The following is a 24152-nucleotide window of genomic DNA, read 5'->3' on the forward strand; positions in this document are numbered from 1 at the left end:
TTGTACCCGTCGGTCGCAGGCGGCTGCGACTTTTGCTGCTCACCTTCTTTCTCTATGCAGCTCCGAGTCTGGGGAGAATGGCGGCCTCCGCTTCCACACACCGACCCTCATGGCGTGCCCGAGACGGCGTGGGTGCTCCTGGCAGCCATCTTACATCCAGGATTACCTAAGGCACGTATGTGCGCCTGCCCCTTCTTAAACGCGTCATGGCGGGAACCTCTGGGGCGTCACCACCGCATGACGTTATCTGTTTACCATACTTAAGCTCAGCTGACTTCTTGCTATACAAGTTAGCAAGGATTCCTGTCCTGCTATTTCCGCCACTCTGGGACTTCGCCTTGCTGTCCTTTCTGGGTGACCTAGGTACCCGCTCCTCGGGGACCTTGCCGCACTCAGGGCTATCTACTCCTCAGAGAGCCATTACTACCTGCCTCACTTCGTTACCAGTGAGTTCCTGCATCGTTCTCAGATGACCCTTGCTGTTCCTGTTCGGGCCTCCTCGGTGCCTGATCTTCCATCTACTTCCATAGTAGCGGTGCGAGTAAAGTACCTGTTCTTCTACCTTTGTGGCATGGATTCTCGGGTTACCCCGCTTGCAGGCCACTACTGGATCCCTCCTGTCTTGTACAACTATTCCACCTGCTTCCGGCCTACCCCACGCTGCAGACCACTACCAAAGTTGCCAGCACAAGCTACGCCCAGAGAAGGTATTCTCCGGACTACTCCGCACTGCGGATTACTATCGGACTGATCAGCTTGCAGGTCATACTCTGGACTGACTCTATTGATCCGCTCCTCGGATCACCATTGGCTATATAATAAAGTTGTTTCCTCTGTTGTCCATCACTGCTGAGACCTCGCCTGTTGTGGTGAGTGCCCACAGAGCTCTTCCCTGTGGGCGGAGTCTTCACTCGCCATAACCCAAGGGCCCACTATTGGTTCAAGACACACAGAACGTAACATTTTAGAGAGACGAGTTGCCAGGTCAGATATCTCAGATCTGGCAACTGTTATTTGAAGACCCTCAAAGTGGCTGTGCCTGACTCCTTGGGAATGCAGAAGAAGGATCCTCTTGGTCTCCCTGCACAAGGCTTCTTGTTTCTTTCTCCTCTTGGATGCAATCCAGGAGTTGATTGATCTGGAATGGAGAGCGCCAGAAGCATCCTTTAAAGGAGGATGTGTCTTAGTGGGTTTATACCCTTGGATCCACAGGCCAGAGACCAGTTGCATTTCCCTAAGGTGGAAGACTTGGTGTGTTCTGTCATGAAATGTATCACCATCCCTTGTAGATGGAGGTGTGGCTCTGAAGGATGCTCAAGATAGAAGGATTAAGATTATCCTGAAGCAAGCCTTTGAGGCAGTGACAATGAACTTGCAAATTGCATCTTGTTGTGCCTTGGTAGCATGGGCTACCTTGTGGTTTTTTCAAGAGTCTGGTGGCGTTGGGTCCGATTTAGGACCTATGGTAGAACCTGGGACCGCCTTCTTGGCAGATGCGGGCTGTGACTTGGTATGCAGTATGCACAGCCACCAGAGAAGCTGCTTCAGTTATTGCGGCCAGGCAACAGCTGTGGCTGTGCAACTGGTCCACAGATACTATTTCAAAGTCCAATCTGACTAAGCTGCCTTTCAAAGGCTCGCTTTTGTTTGGCAGTGAATTGGAAAAGATGGGAAGAGACCCAGGTCCCGCATTTGCCGGAGGATAAGAAACCAGTTTCCTGGACATCTCGGGTGAGTGGCCGTTCTCAAGACTATTGGCATTTTCGGCCTTATAGAGGAAAGAGATCCCGTTCCTTCTGCATTTCTCAGTCCTATCATCCTGAGGTCCTCGAAAGAATATGGACTTTGGAGGCAGAGCCCCTCGGTCTTCCCAATTAAGGTTCGTGGGCTCACCTGGTGATGCGGGTCGTCTATCCTGTTTTATCACAGGTGGGCCCAGATTACTTCGGATCAATGTGTTCTCAAAGTGGTTCAGCATGGCTATACTCTAGAATTTCTTCGGATTCCTCCAGATGCCTTCATGGTCTCTCTATGCACCTTCCCTGAGAAGAGGGTAGAAGTGGAAGCAACATTACAATAGCTGTTGATTTTTAAAGTGGTGATCCCCTTTCCTGAATGACAGCAAAATACGGGCTGATATTCCATTTATTTGTTATGCACAAAAATGAAAGAAGGGTCATTTTGGTCCAAACTGGATCTCAAGAGTGTCAACCAACATCTATGAGTCACGCTTTTCAGGATGGAAATGGTGGTTCATGCAGGGAATACTTCACATCTCTGGATCTGATGGAAGTGTATCTGCATACTCCCATCCGGCAGAAACATCAGAGGTTTCTCTGATTTGCCATCCTGGATCGTCCTTACCAGTTTCAGGCCTTGCCTTTCAGACTAGCTACAGCACTCAGGACCTTTTCCAAAGGTATGGCAGTGGTAGGAACAGCCCTTCACAAGGAAGGCATTGTAATTCACCCCTATCTGGATGACTGGTTGATTCGAGCCAAGACATTGAAAGAGAGTCTTAGCGTTTCCTGTAGGGTGGTTTCCTTGCTACAGAAACTAAGCTGGGTGGTGAATCTGGCATCTGGCCAAGAGCAATTTGAAGCCGTCTCAGACCCTTGAGTATCTTGCGGTTCAATTTGATACAAGGCAGGGCAGAGTGTTTTTGCTGGAGTCTCAGATCCACTCATTGATGCCGTGAGTCCGATCCCTGCAGAACTCTGTTCATCCCACTGTGTGGTCTTATTTACAGTTCCTGGGGGATGATGGCTGCCACATTAGAAGTGGTTCCCTGGGTGAGGTCACATATGCTTCCCCTTCAGCGTGCCTTGCTCTCCCCATGGATTCCACAGTCGCAGAACTGGTGGGTACACATAGACCATCTCAGGAAGGGAATTTTCCTGATGCCAGAGTAGTTGGTACTCACAACAGATTCGATCCTTCGGGGCTGGGGGGGGGGGGGCAGCCCTCACTATCAGGAGTTGATGGTGCAGGGGTACTGGAGTTCAGTGGAGCAGCAGTGGAACATCAACAATCTGGAGGCATGAGCGGTTCAGTTAGCATGCTTAGGGTTCGCTGAGCAGCTAGAGGCTTGTGTGGTCTGGATAATGTCCATTAATGCAACAATAGTGGCTTACATTAATCATCAGGATGGAACCAAGAGTCAACAGATGTTTGAGGAGATAGATGTGCTCATGGTATTAGCAGAGCAGCATCTCCTAAGCATATTTGCCTCTCACATTGCCAGAAAGGACAATATCAGAGCCGATTTCCGAAACAGAAGAAGCTTGGACCCAGGAGAATGGCTGACGAGGCCTTTCAGCTCCTGGTGAACCACTGGGGCCTACCAGTTCTAAATCTGTTGGTGAACTTCAACAACGCGAAAGTTTCACGCTTCTTCAGTTGCAGGCAGGACCCAAAAGCAATGGGCATAGATGCTCTTGTTCAGGAAGGGCCACATGGGGCACTGCTGTATGCATTCCTATCTTGGCCTTTGATAGGCAGGCTGGTACAGAAGATTGGGTTTGAAAGTTGTAGTATGCCAATCTCCAGAGACTTTTGGTGGACAATCCCCTCTGGCTACCATCTCGAATGGATGTGTTGCATCAAGGGCCTCTTCTGGATGAGGATCTGGAACATTCTGTCTTACAGTTTGGCCATTGAAAGGGCTTGGCTGTTTAAGCGCAGTTATTCACTTTCTGTAATTTCCACTTTTCTTCAGGACCGGAAATTTTCTACTTCTCTAGCTTACATTAGTTTGGAGGGTCTTTGAGGCCCAGTGTTCTGAGCGAAGTACTCAACTGCTCAAGGTGGATATTCCTTTGATTTTGGAATTTTTACAGGGCGGCTTGCTTAAGGGTTTGGCCCTTAATACCTTGAAGGTTCAAGTTGCAGCATTGACTTGTGACAGGGGAAGAGACGATGGAGGGCCTTTGTCTTCCCATCTGGACGTGTCCCATTTCTTGTGGAGAGTTAAACAGCTTTACCCCCCACTGTGGCTTCAGGTGCCTTTGTGGGATCTTACCTTGGTCCTTGAGTTCTTGGCAGATCCGACTTTTCGACTGCTGTGTACTCTTTCCTTGCGGCTTCTTACTTTGAAGACAATTTTTTGGTAACAATCTGTTCGGCACGTCAGGTCTCTGAGCTGCAGGCTTTTTCCTGCCGTGAGCCTGTTCTCTGTATGACTCTGGTGCGGTTCAACTTCAGACTGTGCCTTCTTTTTGTGCCCAAAGGGGTTTCTCTGCCTTAGACAGGGGCAGAGATGAAGCTGAGTACCACCTTTTGTGTTCCTTGGATGTCAAGCGTCATTTACTACGGTACTTGCAGAAGACTAAGACTATCGAAAGTCTGATTTCCTGTTCATGCTCCATGGTGGAGGTAAGCAGGAAGCACCAGTGATTCAGGCAACAATTGCCCATTGGATTAAGAAGGTCATTACGGCAGCCTATGTGGCTGCTGAGGTTATCTTACTGAAGCAGATTAGATTGCATTCCACAAGGGCTCAGGCAGTATCATAGTCAGAGCTTCATTTGTTGTGTGCTGAAATTTGCCGAGCGGTGACATGGTCATCTTTGCACACCTTCTCTAAGCATTACCGCTTGAATGTTAGGGCTAGGGAGGCCACTGCTTTTGCGCAGGTGGTTTTGACTAGGCCGCTGGCAGGGTCCTGCCCTATTCGGGATTAGCTTTTGTACATCCCATTTATTGGGATTGACCTACCCGAACGCTAAGGAAGGAGAAATTACTGCTTACCTGATCATTTCCTTTCCATTACTCAAACAACTGCTTTGAATACTGACCTCATTGTATTTAATAAATCTATAGCTATAATAGGGTCCTAAGTCATGTACACATTATCTTTTATAAGCCACCTCCTTATTCCTTGTTTATGCTTTTGAGTACAAATAATTTTGTCTTGTGTAGCCAACCTCCATCCACATTTCTGTTATTGGTAAAGTTATGATGTGTTCCATATATAATGTTTTTCTAGAATTTCCAAGTCAAATACAAATGGAAAAGAGATTAACTAAAGCAGAGGAAACTTCGTGAGTGCTGTACTTGAGCAAACTGAGGGATGATAACTTTAAATCAGCTGCGCGAGTGAACATGTATGCACGTTTGTCGGCTCGCATCCAGAGTTTCGTCCATTTTATAACACACACGCATATATGCGCGCATGGTATAAAATAGGCTGAATGTGCACATATATGCGTGCAAGTGCCGCTTCTACTGTGTGAGTAGGGGGGATTTTAGTAGACATACGTGCCGATGCAATTACCAGTTTTCCCAATTTGTTCCCAGTTTGCCCAGGCAAGGGATAGGACTTCCAAACCGCCCAGGTTTAATAGCCCTGACCCTTAAAACCCTGCTGACATGCCTAGATTTTTTGTATTTTATGTTCTTACACCCCATCCATAGCAGACGTAAAGTTACGTGGCAGAGGACCCCAGCACGTGCATGTGTGTGTATGTATTTATGTACTGGTTTCATTGAGAAATCCAGGAACGCTCATGCCCTACCCAGACCACTCCCACTCCCCTTCCCTTTTTTTGGAAAAACATTTTGGGGCAGATCTTCAAACCTGCGTGTGGGCGTAGATTTGTTCGTGCAACCCAGCGCGAACAAACCTACGCCCGATTTTATAACATGCGCACGCTTCCGCATGCATGTTATAAAATCTAGGGGCAGCACGCGGAAGGGGGTGCACAATTGTGCACGCCTTGTGCGCGCTGAGCCGCGCAGGCTTCCTCCTTTCCCTCCAAGGCCGCTCCAAAATCGGAGCGGCCACGGAGGGATCTTTCCTTCCGCCCCCTCCCCAACTTCCCCTCATTCCCCTATTTAACCTGCCCCCAGCCCTATCTAAACCCCCCCCCCCCCCCCCCCCACCGTTATCATTGAAGTTACGCCTGCTTTTGGGCAGGCGTAACTTGCGCGCCGGCCAGCTGCCGGCGCGCCATCCCCTGGCACAGCGACTGTTCTGGAGGCCTCAGCCCCGCCCCTGGAAAACCCCTTTTTCGGAGCCCCGGGACATACACGCGTCCCGAGTCTTGCGCGCGCAGGGACAGATTTTCTCGGGTTACGCGCATAGCCTTTGAAAATCTGCCCCTCTGTGCATGTAGTGGGAAATACACGCATACTCAGGTGCCTTTTAAAATCTTTTAGGCACATATCTCCTAGTTTTGGCCCGTGCTGGGCTTTTAAAATTCACCTATAAGTTTGGTGAGTCAAGATATTGTTAGCACAAAGATAGTATGATAAGTCAAATGCATATAAATATGAAAAGGCTGAAAGGTTTCAGTTGGGCCCCTCTGACGTATTCACTTTTTTTTTAATGTTAAGTGTTCTTATTTTAGTTGGGATGTGCATTCATTTCAAAAGGAATGGTAATTCAAACCAAATGGGGAATTTTGTTTCATGGGGCATTTTACCGCAAATGAATGCACAATCCCCCTCCAAAATCCTGAGACTTTTTGGATTCATTCATTTCAGAAAATAGTGTGCACTATATTCCAAAACAAATAAAAACAAAAAAAAATGGGAAAAAAAACCCCCACAAAATGATCTAAAACCAACAAAAAGCAAACCAAAAGGAAAAACATTTCTCTGCACATTCCTATTTTTTAGTCTGCTGAATATTTTGCTGGTGTGCAAAATGTGTTTGTTTCCTTTTCCTTTTCTAGATATTCGTACTGCCAAGATTGTTAGTGGTCGAAGTATCAATCTGGCACTTTCCTATCGTGGACTCCAAGCCCTGGAAGCTGTTGGAATGAAGGACAAGGTACTACAAGGCAGCCTGTATTCACTTCCTGTTCCATGAGAAATCATGAGAACGATTAGCTATGCATACACAACATCTCTTCGTATAAATGTTTTTTTTTTTAATTTAGTTGGTTTTGGGTATGAAAATACTGTATTATATAATAAAGTCAAAGGGAATAAGCAGTAATCAAAAGTATGCAGAAAATCAGAATTTCAAATCAAGAAAGGCGCAGCACTAGAATCCACTATAAAGCACAAAGGAAAAAGTAATCTGAGCATGAAACAGGGAAGAATTGGAATAAGACATAATCCAGTCGATATGGTGTGTGTGGATTTTCAAAAGGTTTTTGATAAAATCCCTCATGAGAGACTTTTCAGGAAATTAAAAAAGTGATAGGATAGGAAGCAATGCCTTGTTGTCAATTCATAAGTGGTTAAAGGATAGGAAACCAAGAGCAGGACTAAATGGTCAGTTTTCCCAATAGAAAGAGGTATAGAGTGGAGCGCCCCAGGGATCTGTATGGGGACTGGTGGTGTTTAACTTAATCATAAAAGATCAAGAAAAGGCAGCACTGAGTGAAGTAATCATATTTGCAGATGACACAAAATTATTACAAGTAGTTAAAACATAAGTTGACTGTGAGAAATTGCAGGAGGAACTTCCAAGATGAGAAACTGGGCATATAAATGGCAGATGAAATTTAATGTGGACAAGTGCAAGGTGATGCATAAAGACAAAAATAACCCATGCTGTAGTTAAACAATGTTAGACTCTCTCTTAGGAGTTACCACCCAGGAAAGAGATCTAGGCATCAAAGTGGATAATGCATTGAAATTGTCGGCTCAGTGTGCTGTGGCGATCAAAAAAGCAAACAGAATGTTAGGAATTACCGTATTTGGAAGGAAATGGCGATCAAAATGGTAGATGTCATAATGCCTCTCTATCGCTCCATGGTGAGACCGCACCAGGGGCGGATTACCGCTGACAACCGGCCCGGGGATTTGCCTCCCAGGCTGGCCCAGGAGATACCACGTGGTCTGTCGAGTGCGGCTCTGTCACAGCCGTGCTCGGCAGACCACGTGACTAACGCGACTGGCCCACCGGGGGATACCCGATCCCCCGATAGGGCAATCCACCCCAGACCGCACCATGAATATTGTGTGCAGTTCTGGTCACCTCATCTCAAAAAAGATATAGTTGCATTGGAGAAAGTACAGAGATGGGTGACCAAAATGATAAAGGGGATGGAACAACTCCTCTATCAGGAAAGGCTAAAGAGGTTAGGGCTATTCAACTTGAAGAAGAGATGGCTGAGGGGGGTATGATAAAGGTCTACAAAATCATAAAAGGGCTTGAACGGGTAAATGTGAATCGGTGAACTCCATGAAGTTAGCAAATAGCTCATTTAAAGCAAATCGAAGTAAATTAGTTTTTCACTCAACACAAAATTAATCTCTGGAATTCATTGCCAGAGGATGTGGTTCTGGCAGTTAGTGTAGCTGGGTTTTAGAAAAGGTTTCGATCTATTCATTTAATGTTTGGGTACTTGCCAGGTACTTGTGATTTGGATTGGCCATTGTTGGACACAGGATACTGGGCTTGATGGATCCTTGGTCTCACCCAATATGGCAAATCTTATGTTCTTATGATGCACACAGAGAATAATAATTCTAAGTAGAGGTATACAATGCTGGTTTCCACATTAGGAGTTACAGCTCAGGAAAAGGACTCTGGTGTCATTGTAGCCAGTCTTGCATCCATCGGTCGCAGACGGCTGCGATCTCTCTGCCTTACCTCTTTTCTTCCCTTCTCTCTCTCCTTGGGCAAGATGGCTGCCTCCGGTGCTGAGGGTCTTGGTGTCTCCAACCTAGCATTGGCATCCCAGTCCGCCATGCTCTCTCCCGTGGCCTCCTAGGGCGCACGCGCGCACATCTCCTACACTCAAATACACGTCATGGCGGGAACCTCGGGAGCAGCCCCACCACATGACGTCAATACCTCCGGGTATATCAAGCCTCCGTTTCGCTACCACCTTTGAGTTAGCAAGGACTTCGGTTTAGCTACTCTGACCGCTCTAAGCTGCACGCTTAGACGCCGTTTTCACTCCAAGGGCCTCGCTTTTCAAGAAGCTCTAGACACTCGCCCCTCGGGGGTCTCTCGCTTCCAACTACCCTTCGGGACCTCTACTAATTAAGACAACCGCTCCTCGGGGGTCTTTCTTTCTCTTCTCCATTTTAGGATATCGGACTATCAGGTACTCGCTCCTCGAGGGCCTACCAGCCTATGTATCCTGCACCACGGACCTTTGGTCCCACCAATTCATCATCAGGAAGACACCTACATTCCTGTGAGTACCTCTACGATCCGGTGCTCCAGCTCCACCCACCAGCCGCGGCGTTACCCCCACTGCGGACTCCCACCTATCGTGATCATCTGGGTGAGATTATACATCCGAGCCTGTTGAACGTATTGGCACCTCATGGATCTCAGTGCCTTACCTTCCTGCCTACATCATCCATCCTCAGCAGTACAATAAAGCCTCTATCCATACTGTGCCTGCTATCTGAGTTCAGCCTATAGCTGTGGTTCCCCATGGGGCCCCTCCCCATGGGCGGAGTCATCTCTACAGCGACCAAGGGTCCACAATGCCACAAACACAACAGCCAGTACTTGAAATCATTGGTTCAGTGTGTAGCAGCAGCCAAAAAAGAAAATAAAATGTTAGGAATTATTCAAAAAAGAATAGAAAACAGAACAGAGAATATAATGATGCTCTATATTGATCTATAGTGTGACCATACCTTGAGTACTGTGTGCATTTCTGGCTGTTCCCTCTCAGAGAAGATATGGCAGAACTAGAAAAGGTTCAGAGAAGGGCAAAAAAAAATGATAACAGGTATGGAATGGATCCCTTATGAAGAAAGGATTAATAGATTAGGGCTCTTTAGCTTGGAGAAAAGTCAATTGAAAGGGGACAGAGGTTTATAAAATCATGAGTGGTTGGAACAAGTTAATAGGGTACCATTATTTATTATACAAGAAATAGGGGGCACTCCTTGATACTAACTGGTAACAGATTTAAAGCCAATTGAATAAAGTATTTTTTCAGTCACTGCACAATTAAACTGTGGGATTTGGTTGGTTTTTTTTTGCCAGAGAATGAGTTTTTCAAAAAAAGGTTTGGACAAGTTTCTGGAGGATGGATCCATTAACCAGTATTGGCCAGTTCAACTTAGGGAGTCACGACAGGGAATGAATCTCTCCTTGTGGATATGCTAATGCAGAGCTCCACTGGGTCTCTGCTAAGAAGACTATCCCATCAGCATAGGTGGAGGGAAGCCTACCACCTATTTGCCAGCTCCGCCATGTGGGCTGTTGCAGTAGTTGCTTCCTGCTGCTTTAAAAGGCAGAAGCCCCTTGGGGGGGGGGTGGGGGGGTTGGATTCTTAGGGGCCGATAAAATAAGACTCACAGTGAAATCAGTGCTAGTTATCTGCGCGTATTTCTTTTAGCGCGTGAGTGGCAAAAGCGGGCGCCTGCACGGGATGTAATCAAGGGCGCATATGAGATGCGTGCAGAAAATCCGCGCAGAAGTAAACTACATGTGAGAATGTGCAGTCAAGGCCCTGTGTAATAAACCACGCAGAAACCCACGCTGAAACCTGCATTAATGTGGTGACCCCTGGGAAGACTAAAAAAAAAATACCTATTTAATATTTCAGTATCTGATCAAACATTTTGCAGGAAGCTTATGAAAAACATTAAGGTGAATTTTAAGACCTGCGCTTGGGAGCACATTTACATGCATTCGTCGCGTCCGTGTGTGTGAGCCGGCAAATGCATGTAAATGTGCTCCCAAGCGCAGGTCTTAAAATTCACCTTAATGTTTTTCATAAGCATCCTGCAAAATGTTTGATCAGATACTGAAATGTTAAATAGGTATTTTTTTGAGTCTTCCCAGATAAATTTCTGTTTTCAATGCTAAAGTTTTGGGGTGTGATAAGGTAGGAGGGCCTCTTCCAGTTGAGCCCCCTGTGTCTGAAGCCTACTTCTCATTTATAGTTATCTAAGTGTTTGCTATAGAGTATCTTTACTTTTCTTTTTGTCAGAATTTCCTGGATTTTTGTGTTTTTTGCATAATAGTGAACTTTTGTAACTTTCATATTGAAAGTGTTTATGTAATATTTTCTGTTTGACTGTGAATACTATTTATTTATTTAATAATTTTTATATACCAACTTTTCATGCAAGCATATCAAATCGGTTTACAGTAGTTAGCAATGAATCATTTAAAATTATTTGCATTTCCAAAGAAGAAAGGAATTAAATACATTGTTTCATAATATAAATAATTAACATAGTAAACTAAATAGTAGGCTAAATAATCAAAATGTAAACACTTAGGGCCTCATTTTCTAAAGTATCGCAGGCCTGCGATACTTTAGGGAATGAGGGTCGGGGGGCCGAAATGGGGGGCGGGCCTGCACCACCATAGAAGGTGTAGCTATTGGGCGCGAACTCGGACGCGAAAAGGGCCTTACCTTTTCATTGTCCGCGGCGTCTTCGCGGAGTCGGCCCCGGTGACGCCCCGACTCCTCCTCTTCCGGGGCCGACTCTGCCCCCATTTTGGTATCGCACGCGAAATGTCCCTTATCGCGTGCGATCTGTTTAGAAAATGAGGCCCTTAGAGAGGTAATATAGTTAGGGCAGAGATAGTATAATAAAAAGAAAAATATACATTATCTTGGTATAAAATCAGGAGAGTGAGATACTTATGCTAAAAGCTCTTGGTAGGCTTGTTTAAAAAGCCAGGTTTTAATCCCCTTTTTAAATAATTTGATGTCAGCTTCTATGAAGTGATATTTTGTACTTAATATGGAAATTTTATAAAGTAAAAAAAAAATGTACATAAATCACAAAAAATATAAAATCATATTTAAAAAATACATACAACCAGCAAAACATGTACACATAAACTTGTATCCATTAAGTTGCTGAAAAAATCATATCTTTCATTTTTTCCTGAATTTTAAATAATCTGTTTCTCTTTGTAACTTACTCAGTAGTGAGTTCCATAAAACTGGAAATGAAAATTACCTAATTATTGTCGCCTGCAAGTTAAGATAGAAGCGAGAGTCTGGAATAGATAACAAGAAAAAAATAAAGAAGCTCAGAATAATGTGGAGTAAGCTTCAGGTTGTGGATAGACACCTAAGTAGAAATTATTCCAAAAAGGGGGCATGGTTAGGCTAATTTCCCTGCTCCCACATTGTATAGGTAATTTCCGCAAGGTGTGATAAATTTATCGCACCTGCGCTATTTTAAGCTTCATGCGCTGATCAATGCACTGCAGAGTGCATTACTGGAAAAGGGTTTTTATCGCACATGCCGTTCAGGTAGGAGAGAGAGAGAGACTCTGTAAAGAACAATATGTCACTACTACTAAGTTCACATATAATCCTAAGCCTAATGATACATATAAGTAAATAAAGGAATAATTTTTAATAACAATTTTGAAAAAGGATAATTTTTATTACAAAACGAATAATTTATATTACAAAAAGCAAAATATCGCTTGTGTGTACATAAACAATAATACACACTGTATTACCTACTATACAAATTCATCTATAACCATACTCAATTTGAGAAAATTATCATACCGCACCATTCATACCAATCATACCAAATCATACATACCCATATATAAAAAATACCACAATGTCACTCTTATATAGATAATACATTCCTGTAATATTAGGGGTAGATTTTAAAAGTTGCACGCGCGTCCATGTGCGCGAACTTCCTAGCGTGCACACATGGATGCGCCAATTTTATAACATGCACGCGTCGACGCACACATGTTATAAAATTTCATGGCCGCGCACATATGCGAGTGGGATTTTATAGTCCGCACACGCATGTGCGGGCAGCGTGTGCAGGGGGCGCCAAATTTTATAAGATTACGCACAGCGACGCAATCGGGCCTCTCTGATTTCCCTTCCAGTTCACTCCAATTAAAGAGTGGACCGGGAGGGAACTTCCCTACCCCCCTACCCATACTCCCTCCCTCTTCTTCCCATCCCCTAAACCTGTTCTCCTACCTTCCCTTTTTTTTGTTTCATCGCTTCCCTGGCACAATGGCAAATGGCCGCTGTCCCAGCCACCTCCAGCCCCGCCCCTCTCCACCCCCTTTTCAGGCCCTGGCACTTATTTGCGTTCCGAGGTTTAAGAGCGTGACTGGGCCCGTTTGAAAATTCTCCCGGCGCATTTAAGACCCGGCCACCTGCATAAACCCTGGGATTTATGCACGTAGGGGTTTAAAAATCTACCCATTACTGTATAGGCACTACACGGATGTTGAATTTAAGTATCAAATGCCTTATAGTTGAAAAGGGTTAAATACCTTCTATTAAATATCTAGTAACTGGAAAAAAAGACAAATACACCCCCCCAAAAAACTCAATGCACCCTGACAACCGTCCCTGCTGTTTTGTCTGTTAGGCTTCTTCAGGGGCATCAACTTCTCTTTTGTCTTCTATTAAGTGTACATTTATCTCCCATTGGTTTCTAGAGCGAAAATCACTACCAAGTATTTGATGGAGGAATAACTTGCTAGAATAAATCCTCAATGCTCAGATATGTTGAGAGAATCACATGCATGTCAAAATTCTTTTCACTTGATCCATCATATCGACACAATCTTTCCCTCATATATAAAATATATTATTTGAACTGTTATTATGAACTCAAATACCTTACTCAAAATTATTATAACATCAAAATGAAATCTGACTTACTGGTCAGATAATGCAAAACCTCATAAATTATGATCCATAACGATCAAACCCGCTCCAATACAACAATCTATAAATCAAGAAATTAACTTGTTATATAATTATGTTGAAAATATACACAAAAACATATATGAAAAGAATATAATTAACTATCCAACTCAAAATATCAATCTACTAACCTCATACCAAATGTCTGTTAAATGATAAAAGTCTGTTGATGTGTATTGTTAAGACACTGTACACGCGTACACCACATATCCGGTTTTTAAAAGAAAAACCGGAATTCATCATCATAAATTACAACCTATTAGAATCATTGCACTTCTGGATGTAATCAACACCATTTAAGCACTGCCTGAATGGAAACAGTGAGCCATTAGGTGTGTAGCCTGTTCATAATACTAAAAGAGTTACCACACTATCTATCAAAGAGTTACCACATTACCTTTCAGGCCGATACAGTACAGTGCACTCCGGCGGAGCGCACTGTTAACCCGCGTTTGGACACGCGTTTTTGATGCACTAGCTTTACCCCTTATTCAGTAAGGGGTAATAGCGCTATTATTTTTTACTTTTGGGACCTCCGACTTAATATCGCTATGATATTAAGTCGGAGGACAGTTTTTACTGCTTTTCTGTACACTTTCCCGGTGCCGACGGAAACTCCAAACTCGGGAAAGACGTCATCCGAGGGACCAAGGCCTGACAAGAACAGAAGGCTCAGGAGCAGGACACCAAGGAACCAGGAACATCAGAACGGAGGATGTCCAAAGACGAGACACCAGGACACCTGGACGGGGACCTCAGGCAACGAAGACATGACAGAACATGACGAGATGAGAAGTCGAGACGAGGAGCTCCATGGAGAAGACAGAAGACCTGACGGAGCTCTGGCAGGCAGAAGCCTCCAGAGTGAAGTAACTCTGATGCAAGGCAAGGTCTGAATGCAGGCACAGACCTTTTATAGGGCTGGTGCAGGAAACAGTCACAAAGGTGGAGCCCATGGCATATCCGGCCGTGGGCCCTTTAAATTCAGCAGAGAGGCGCAGCCGTGCGCCTAGAGGCAGGAAGCTGGCTGTGCAGGACCATGGACAGCAGTCCTGCACCGACATAGCGACAGAGGCAACAGGGCTGGGCCTGAACGCAGGCCCTGATGACGGCAGCGGCTCCAGCCGCTGCAGGAACCCCGGAGGATGCTCCAGCCGCCAATCGAGCCTGGGGATGTGGCCTCCTGCCGCGAAGATCATGAAGGTGTCGGTGGCGGTTTCCAGCCGCGAAGAGGACAGAAAGTCCACGGCTCCGGCCGCGATGAAGCAAGATATCAAGGGCGGCTTCCGGGCCGTGGGAGAGAGGAAAGTCCACGGCTCCAGCCGCGCAGGAAGGCCCAACTCCGGCGGCGTCCGTGCTGCGTCGGGCAGCAAACAGAAGCAGTATGGGGTGAGGTGAGTAGAGCCTGCTCGCGGGGAGACCCGCGGGCAGTGTTCATAACAGTGGATATCTTGACTACTCTGCTCGGTGTGTGACAGTGCCCAGGAAAGCAAGTAGAATGCTAGAAATTATTAGGAAACAAAAGGAGAATAAACAGAGAATATTATAATGCCTCTGATTCACTCCATTGTGCAACTGTACCTTGAGGATTGTGTGCATTTCTGGTCATTTGATCTCAAGAAAGATATAGCAAGAAAGTTAAGAGAAGGGCAATCAAAATGATAAAGGGGATGGAACAATTCCCTTATGAAAGATTATTCACTTTGGAGAAGAGATGGCTTAGGGGAGATATGGTAGAGGTCTATAAAATAACAAGTGGAGTGGAATGGGTAAACACGAATCAGATATTTACTCTGACAAAAAGTACGACTACAGGATGCATAATGAAGTTAGTAGGTAATTCATTTTTAAAATGTAATAATTTGAATAATCATTATTTGTTTTGTTTTCAGATTGTATCTAAAGGTATCCCTATGCATGCAAGGATGATCCACTCTATCTCAGGAAAAAAGTCTGCTATTCCATATGGGAAAAGTCATCAGGTATTTTTCAACATATACTGTATTTCAAGGGATCAATTAAAAAAAACATTTACTTGCTTAAAATTGGGTTTTATATTTGTAAATGCCCTTTACCCCCACATAAGTGTGCTTTGAAAATTGCTACAATATATGCCATTGAATTTTCTATAGGATTTATTTTTGTAAGTGCGCTTTGGGGGTAATTTTCAAAAGGAGTTAACGTATATAAATGCAACTACTATTGTAGCAAATTTTCAAAAGCCATTTACTTGAGTGAAGTGCATCTATTTGAGTAAAACCCAGTTATACTCGAGTAAATGCTTTCTAAAATCAGATCCTTTATGTGTTATGTTACGAGTAAAGTCAATAGTGGACCCTTGGGCCGGCTGAGGTGGACAGCGTCCACAGGAGTTAATAAGCCGGGAGGCGGCACTCAGCTGGAGCGGACTGGTGGCGTCTTCACCCTGGAAACCCGAGACCCCCCCAGGAGGAGCCCGTAGGGGTCCGAGTCGCTGGGACTTAGGAGAATCGTGAAGAAGACCAAGGTTCGTGGCTGGCTGAAGACAAAGGAGAATCGTGAAGAAGACCAAGGTTCATGGCTGGCTGAAGACAAAGGAGAATCGTGAAGAAGACCAAGGTTCGTGGCTGGCTGAAGACAAAGGAGAATCGTGAAGAAGACCAAGGTTCGTGGCTGGCTGAAGACAAAGGAGAATCGTGAAGAAGACCAAGGTTCGTGGCTGGCTGAAGACAAAGGAGAATCAGGAACCGGAGCTGGAGTCAGGATATGTAGACAGCAAGTGGAGCCCAGAGCTGGAGCCAAGGCACAGCAGGACCAAACAGAACCTGACCTGGAAGCAAGGCACGGCTGGGACAAGCTGGAACCGGAGCTGGAAGCAAGGCACGGCTGGAACAAGCTGGAACCGGAGCTGGAAGCAAGGCACGGCTGGAACAAGCAGGAACCGGAGCTGGAAGCAAGGCACGGCTGGAACAAGCAGGAACCGGAGCTGGAAGCAAGGCACGGCTGGAACAAGCAGGAACCAGAGCTGGAAGCAAGGCACGGCTGGAACAAGCAGGAACCAGAGCTGGAAGCAAGGCACGGCTGGAACAAGCAGGAACCAGAGCTGGAAGCAAGGCACGGCTGGAACAAGCAGGAACCAAGGCTGAAAGCAACGCTGGGAAGCAACTAAGCACTCAGGAGAGCGACCTCGTTGCAAAGGCAAAGCAAGGAAGTCAGACGATGGTTTAAATAGCCAGCCAGCGTCTGACGTCAGGAACAGGGCGGTTCAGCACTTCCGGGTGCTGGACCTTTAAGAGCCCCCTGCTCACGCGCGCGCGTTGCCTGGCAGTGGGAGGAGTCAGAATCGTCCTTCGGCAGCGTCTCCACGTGGAGAGAGACGCTGCCATGCGGCCCTGCAGGCCCCAGGAGCAACGGATTGCAGCGAGACCGGGGGAGGCAGGAGAAAGGTAAGGACCCGGTCGCTAGCCTAGCGACCGGGACTGCAACATTATGTGCATAAATAGCTTTTGAAAATTGCTACAATAGTAGTTACATTTACATGTGTAAATCCTTTTGAAAATTAGCCCCTTAGCATAATGCTCAAGCTAGCATAATGAGGAGTGTAGAATGCTAATAAGTTATTTTCATATGTTAAGAAATATAGAAAATGTATTACACGTAGGTCTGGATTTATCAAAATGTGGTAAATATGGCATGTGATGGGAAAAGGGGTGTGTTTTATGGTAATAGGGAGTTTATTATCCAGTCAACTAAGCGCACAATAAATTTGATTTGGTCGTGGTTATAATAACTTCATTTATTTTAAATTGTGACTCCTTCTTTACATCCCACACAGATAAGGCATACAGTTTAACAGCAGTCCCCGACACGGTCTCGTGTTTCGCCTGTCGGCTGCTTTGGGGGGACTGCTGTTAAACTGTATGCCTTATCTGTGTGGGATGTAAAGAAGGAGTCACCATTTAAAATAAATGAAGTTATTATAACCACGACCAAATCAAATTTATTGTGCGCTTAGTTGACTGGATAATTTACGTTGTAAAGTGCACTTGGAGCTCTGGTTGTTTTGCTTAGACTGTTCTTTGATAGAGCGGTTTAGATGGGCACCGAAGCAGACGATCTGACATTCAGTTACTCTGAAGAAGCCGTTCAGGCTGTGATCACAGATACCCCGTTTTTTGAAACAAGTGCACCACCAGTTCCATCGACATCCTGGCTAGATGTGATTAATCTGCAGAAAAGGCTTACTCGCTCAGAACTTCACACGGCAACACTAATAGAATATTGCAGAGTCCGAAGAATCCCGAGAGGGCTGAGAGTTCAAAAAGAGCCCCGTTTGCATGCAGATAACAAAGACTTTGTTACTCGATGGATTCAAATACTGAATAAGTGTTCACTCGACTTAATGGTACTCATTATTGAGACCTCAAAAGAGCTTTCAGTTACGTTGCAAGAGGAGGTTGCTGGGCAAATAGAAGCTATTAAAGCGAATACAGTAAAAGAACAATTTGATAATCAATTGGCGGAATTTAAAACCAACTTGGAGACATTCACTAGTGATTTGAAAAATTTAAAATTCAAGAAATTCCAACGTGACGAGTACGACTACAAAAAGGGTTTTGTGTACTCATGGATGGCTCCGAATCGGCCCCCCAAAAGAACAGTGACCTTTGCTCAGTCATGATCCGACGATTCTTTGGGTGAAGAGGTGACTCTCCAGCAAAATCGAGAACAAAACCGCGAGTATATGATGACACGTCCGCAAAGCGAATCAATTTTGCCCTCATCGGCATCATCTTCATTTGGAGCTGCTTTTTTAGACTCGGGTCCGACCACCCGCCATACGAGGCCACCCAAACCACGTACCCAACAACTGGCTCCACCCAGCATGAGAGTCACACGGTCCACCAAACAATATCAGGACCCATGGAAACAGTAGACCAGAATATTGTCTTCAATTTGTCATCGAGACCCTTATCTAAAACTGAGTTACAAGTGTTAAGGAAAGGGTTATCTTTTGTACCCACAGTGTTACCTAATGATTTTGATATTCAAATACACTTGTTTAGATTTTTTAGAATGCTTAAAATCAAAGCCTTCTTTATGGAATCACCTACTGGTTATGATATATCTATTGTACACCCTAAATCTAAGTGGATCCCTCCGGGACCTTTCGATCCGTCCCTAGTGTTGTTTGAAAGATTGGTACGATCTGACATTACTGCATTACAATGTAATAGAAGGTATACCTACTATAATACATCTAGGGAGGAAAATGTGGCTTTAAAAGCATTAAGGGATGATCCACGGATTACTGTAAAACCAGCGGATAAGGGGGGAGGATTGTCATTTTAAACACCAGTGACTATGAGAATGAAGTGGTACGCCAACTCAGTGATGAAACTTTTTATGTAAAATTGTTATGTAACCCGACACAAGAATTGCAAGATATGATAAAACACATAGTTCAGCAGGCAGAAGATGCAAAAATTATAACTTCTAAAGAGTCTGCTTTTCTCATAGTGGAATATCCTGTAACACCAGTATTTTATATAGTCCCTAAGATACATAAAACACTGGTTAACCCTCCGGGACGCCCTATAGTGTCCGGGATCGGTTCAGTATTGGAACCTCTATCCAAATTTGTGGATAAATTTCTGAAACCGTTCGTGCCACACATTAAATCATTTGTTAGAGATTCAGCCCACTTAATTTCTTTGTTGGCTGAAATATCTCCCACACTTGATTCATGTTTACTAGTAACAATGGATATTATCTCTCTATACACCAATATCCCGCAGGACGAAGCTTCAATAGTCATAGAGAAGGTTTTGAACACTAGGGTCACGCAGCTACGGCCACCAACTCAATTCTTGGTAGAATTGGCCAAGATAGCATTGACACGCAATTCCTTTTCATTTAAAACCCAATATTATCAGCAAATTAAAGGCACAGCTATGGGGGCCACCATGGCCCCCAGTTTAGCTTGTTTATTCGTGGCTGATTTTGAGGAACGTTTTGTTTACACGTCTGAGTGGCAACCTCTGATAGCCCATTGGTTTAGATATATAGACGATATATTGTTGATTTGGCGTGGTACAGAGATTCAATTTTTCTTATTTATTGATTGGTTAAACAATTTGAGTCCCCACTTACAGTTTAACTTTGTCATAGATCGTCATAAAATATCGTTTTTAGATGTTATGGTGATCTATCAAGACGCTCAATTCTACACAACAATTTACCATAAAGAGATGGACAGAAACACTCTCTTAGCGTATGATAGTTTTCATCCTCACCATTTGAAGAATAACATTCCCACAGGTCAGTTTTTGAGGCTGAGACGGCTTTGTTCAACCAGAACAGATTATGTGTGTCAAGGCCAGCAGATGTCAGCACGGTTTAAGCAGAGGGGATACCCCAGTAAAGTTTTGAAACGGGCATTTAAAAGAGCGTATAACTTGAATAGGGACCTATTATTCTTACCTCATACGCAAGATGATACTCCAACAACAAACTGTATTTTGCCTTTTTCAACAATCAGTAATGATATATCTAGAATTATCCGAAAGTATTGGAATGAATTGAAGTTGGATGCATTTTTGAGAAGTACAATACGGTTTACATATCGGAGGGGCCGCAACATCAAAGACAGGTTGGTTCACTCTGTATTTACACAGCAAATCAGTACACGAGAGAGGGGGTTACACAAACCATGTGACCATTGCTCGGTGTGTAAACACACAGCAACCTTGTCAGAATTTACACATCCAACCACAGGCAAAATATTTGGATTATTTGCTCATTCAGATTGTAATACACAAGGAGTGGTCTACGTCATTAAATGTCCATGTAACAAGCTATATGTAGGCAAAACCATGAGAAAAGTTAAGACAAGGATAATCGAACATAAATCTAATATAAACACAGGGAGAGACATGGCACCTTTGGTAGCTCACTGGGCTCAGGTGCCACACTCCGTAGAAGAACTGCATTTTTTTGTGATTGACGTGGTATCGAACCCGAGTAGAGGAGGTGATTTTTCCTCGATCCTAATTAAAAGGGAACAGAAGTGGATTTTTAGTTTAAACACCTTAGCTCCTAATGGACTTAATGCTGAACTGGAGTGGCATCATTTTTTGTGAGTTCTGGAGCTATATACACATTGACTTTTTGGGACTTTGATCTGACATCTGTGGAATGTTGGGTAATTGGGTAATCACGGGTATCTGTGCTGAATGCCGTTTTGCACGCCAAACAGTCAGAGTGAAGGTTTATATTGAGCTAGTGCTGCAGAGTCATTGTGCTCCTGCAGACCTGTAAGATTGTAACCACTAAGGTATGTGACATCAGAATTTCGTCTGAATTTCGTCTGTTTTTCGGATAGCCTTTATGTTTAGAATTTGGTCTCAATGTCACTATGTTATGTTATAGATATACTAAGAATCCCCCTGAAGCAGCCGACAGGCGAAACACGGGACCGTTGCGGGGACTGCTGTTAAACTGTATGCCTTATCTATGTGGGATGTAAAGAAGGAGTCACCATTTAAAATAAATGAAGTTATTATAACCACGACCAAATCAAATTTATTGTGCGCTTAGTTGACTGGATAATTTACGTTGTAAAGTGCACTTGGAGCTCTGGTTGTTTTGAATAGGGAGTTTATTGCAATTTGTGCTAATACCTATCCTATGTGGAGAGAGAGAGAGAGAGAGAGTGATGGACTCTCTACCTGGGTAACAACAAGCTAGGTTGAGAGAACAATGCACAAATTTCATCTTTGGGTGAGATTCCTCACTCTGAGGGTCATAAAATGTTCACAAGAGAGCACTGTTCTGTTCGTATGTCTCACATTGAATGTCAAAGTGGCCCCTAACCCCCAAAATTGTCATTTTGTTGGTCACCTCTTTTCGCATGAGATAAGTTTATTATGTGAAAACGCCTTAGCGCATTTTGATAAATGAGGGGGTTAGAAAGAAATAGAAATACAAACGTATACTTGCTCTAGCATATGCCAAGTTTCACCTAAGGAAAGTATTGATTATCTGAATTATTCATGATTGTTTTGTTTCTGAGACAAAGAATTTTGTGGTGTGCAAGCTAATAAGGGAGTGGGTGATCCTAATATATATACACGTGTGAGCAATGGAGACTGTTGGCTTGAAGAAGAAACCCCCTGATGTAGACTTTGGTTGGGGCCAAAACAAGGTACTTCTTGAGAGGCCTTTTGCTTATAAAATAATGTGATTCCCTGGCATTTTCTATAAAATATTTTGGGCCACTGAAAAAATATTGTATTTTTTTAGCTGGAAGCACAGAATTTGTTCTTTGATTGCAGCTAGCTTCTTATGTGGAGCCCAGAGAGTTGCAATTCACCAGGAAGTAATAAAGTTTGTTTTGTATTGTTTATTTGTAACTTATGTAGCCAGTTGGGATGAAAAATCATAATATTTTTCCTTATCCACCTCAAACACATCCATTCTCTCCTCTGACTGTGCTGTATTTCTCCACACTTAAAGACATGTTTGTCTTGAGGAGTCTATGAGTATTGCTTTCTTGTTAAATTTGTAATGCCAAGGCTCTCCCTTCAAGTAGAGATAGGATATAGGTGGTTTGGATGTTTCTGTGGGAAAGAGGGTAGGCTGCAGTGAAAAATGCATACTGCATTGGTTGACAAACTCTCTACACATCCGTGCTTCTCCAGAGAAGCGGGTAGGCATGGATAACGATACGGTAGTTTTGACAGTCACCACCGGAGGCAGTAATTCCGTCACTGGAGTTGCCGAAGTGTTCAGTTGTACAAGTAACTGATTGAAGGCGGCAGCCAGACTCTCCATAGACTTTTGTTGCTTGGTGATCCGCTGGGCTAGGCCAGGAATGGTCTGCAAGACTGCAAGCTGAGCCGAGTCCATGGAGTTAGCAATGTGTTGGGTTTGTGGCATAATGTGGACTCTTGGTCGAAGTGGCGATGACTCCTCCCACTGGGAGGGGCCCCGTGGGGAACCACAACGATAGGCTAGACTCAGTAGGAAGCGGACACAGAAGAAAGGAAGCTTTATTATACTGCTGTGAGGTAGATGATACTTGTCCGGGCAACGGACAGCGCTGTAGTCCAACAATATCACAGTAAGGCTCCAGATAGTCTCAGTAGAATGTAGATGATCACACCCTGATGTAGTACTCACAGGATATCAGCGATGGTAGCTTCCTTCAGAAGTCGAGTGAAGAGAAGGACCCGTGGTCTGAGGTGCAAAATACCCGGAGCAGGATAGGCCCTAGAGGAGCGAGAACCTAGCAGCACCGAGGGTACCTGGAATAAAGCAGATAAGACCCCCGAGGGGCGGGTGTCCTGAAGGTTATGCAAAATAACCCCAAAGGGTGAGTAGAAGCGAGGGGCCCCTGAGGAGTGGGTACCCAAAGCTTCAGTGGTAGCGAGATACCCCGGAGGGTAGCGAGGAATCCAAGCCAGCAGCTTAGAAGTGGTCAGAGTAGCAAAATCGAAGTCCTTGCTAACTCATTGATTTGGAGCAGAGCGGAGGTTTAAATACCTGGAGGTACAGATGTCATGCGGTGGGGCCGCCCCTGAGGTTCCCACCATGACATGTTCAAAAACATGGGCAGCGTGCGCACACGCGCCCTCTGAGGCCTCAGGAAGAAGCATAGCGGACGGGGACACCCATGCTGGCCCGGAGACGCCGAGGGGTTTGGCAAACAGCAGCGGAGGCAGCCATCTTCCCAAAGGAAGAGGAGAAGGGTAAAAGAGAGGTGAGGCAGAGTGGTCGCAGCCGTCTGCGACCGATGGACGCAACACTACCATTTCTATTGTTCTGTTTGGAATCAGAGAGTGTCTCAGGAACACACCACTCTCTGTATTGTTGTATGGCATTTCTAAATAAATAAAAAAAATTGTTTTACATTAAAAAAGGTTTGGACAAGTTCCTGGAGGAGAAGTCCGTAAATTGCTATTAGTCAAGTTGACTTAAAGGTAAATTTTAAAAAGGATGCGCCGATTTTATATCGGAGTGCACAGGTGCCAACTCACGCATGCAACAGGGGGAATTTTTAATAAATGAGTATCAACACAACTAGGCCTTTCCCCAGTTCCCTCCCAGTTTGCTCCAATAAAGGAGGGAACATCCCTTAGGGATGTGAATCATTTTTGAACGATTAAAATTATCGTCAGATAATTTTAAAATCATCCAAAATCGTTAGAGTGCACGATACAATACAAATGCCCCCGATTTATCGTCAGGGGCATTCGTATTGTATCGTTAAATAGGGCGCAGGAAAACCGGCACACCAAAAAAGCCCTAAAACCCACCCCGAACCTTTAAAACAAATCCCCCACCCTCCCAAACCCCCCAAAATGTTTTAAATTACCTGGGGTCCAGCGGGGGGGGGGGGGGTTCCGACGCAATCTCCAGCTCTCTGGCCATGGCTGCGTTGAGAAATGGCACCGGTGGCCCTTTGCCCTTATCATGTGACAGGGCAAAGGTTGCGCCAGCGCCATTATGGTTCCTGGCTCCCGACGTCACGCGTGCAAGAGATTGCCCCGGACCCCCGCTGGACCCCCA

At 44.7% G+C, this 24152-nt stretch overlaps 1 protein-coding gene across 4 annotated transcripts in view; it reads left to right on the plus strand.

Moving 5' to 3' along the window:
• KMO (kynurenine 3-monooxygenase) overlaps positions 1-24152 on the plus strand; it is a 142689-nt gene that overhangs the window by 22032 nt on the left and 96505 nt on the right. For all 4 annotated transcript variants that reach the window (XM_029594006.1, XM_029594007.1, XM_029594005.1 and 1 more), the window contains exons 3-4: positions 6678-6775; positions 15494-15583. In XM_029594006.1, coding sequence (XP_029449866.1) covers positions 6678-6775; positions 15494-15583 — 188 coding nt within the window. The remainder of the gene's footprint in view (positions 1-6677; positions 6776-15493; positions 15584-24152) is intronic.

The sequence above is a fragment of the Rhinatrema bivittatum genome, chromosome 3, assembly GCF_901001135.1.
Source record: "Rhinatrema bivittatum chromosome 3, aRhiBiv1.1, whole genome shotgun sequence".
Taxonomy (NCBI): Eukaryota; Metazoa; Chordata; class Amphibia; order Gymnophiona; family Rhinatrematidae; genus Rhinatrema; species Rhinatrema bivittatum.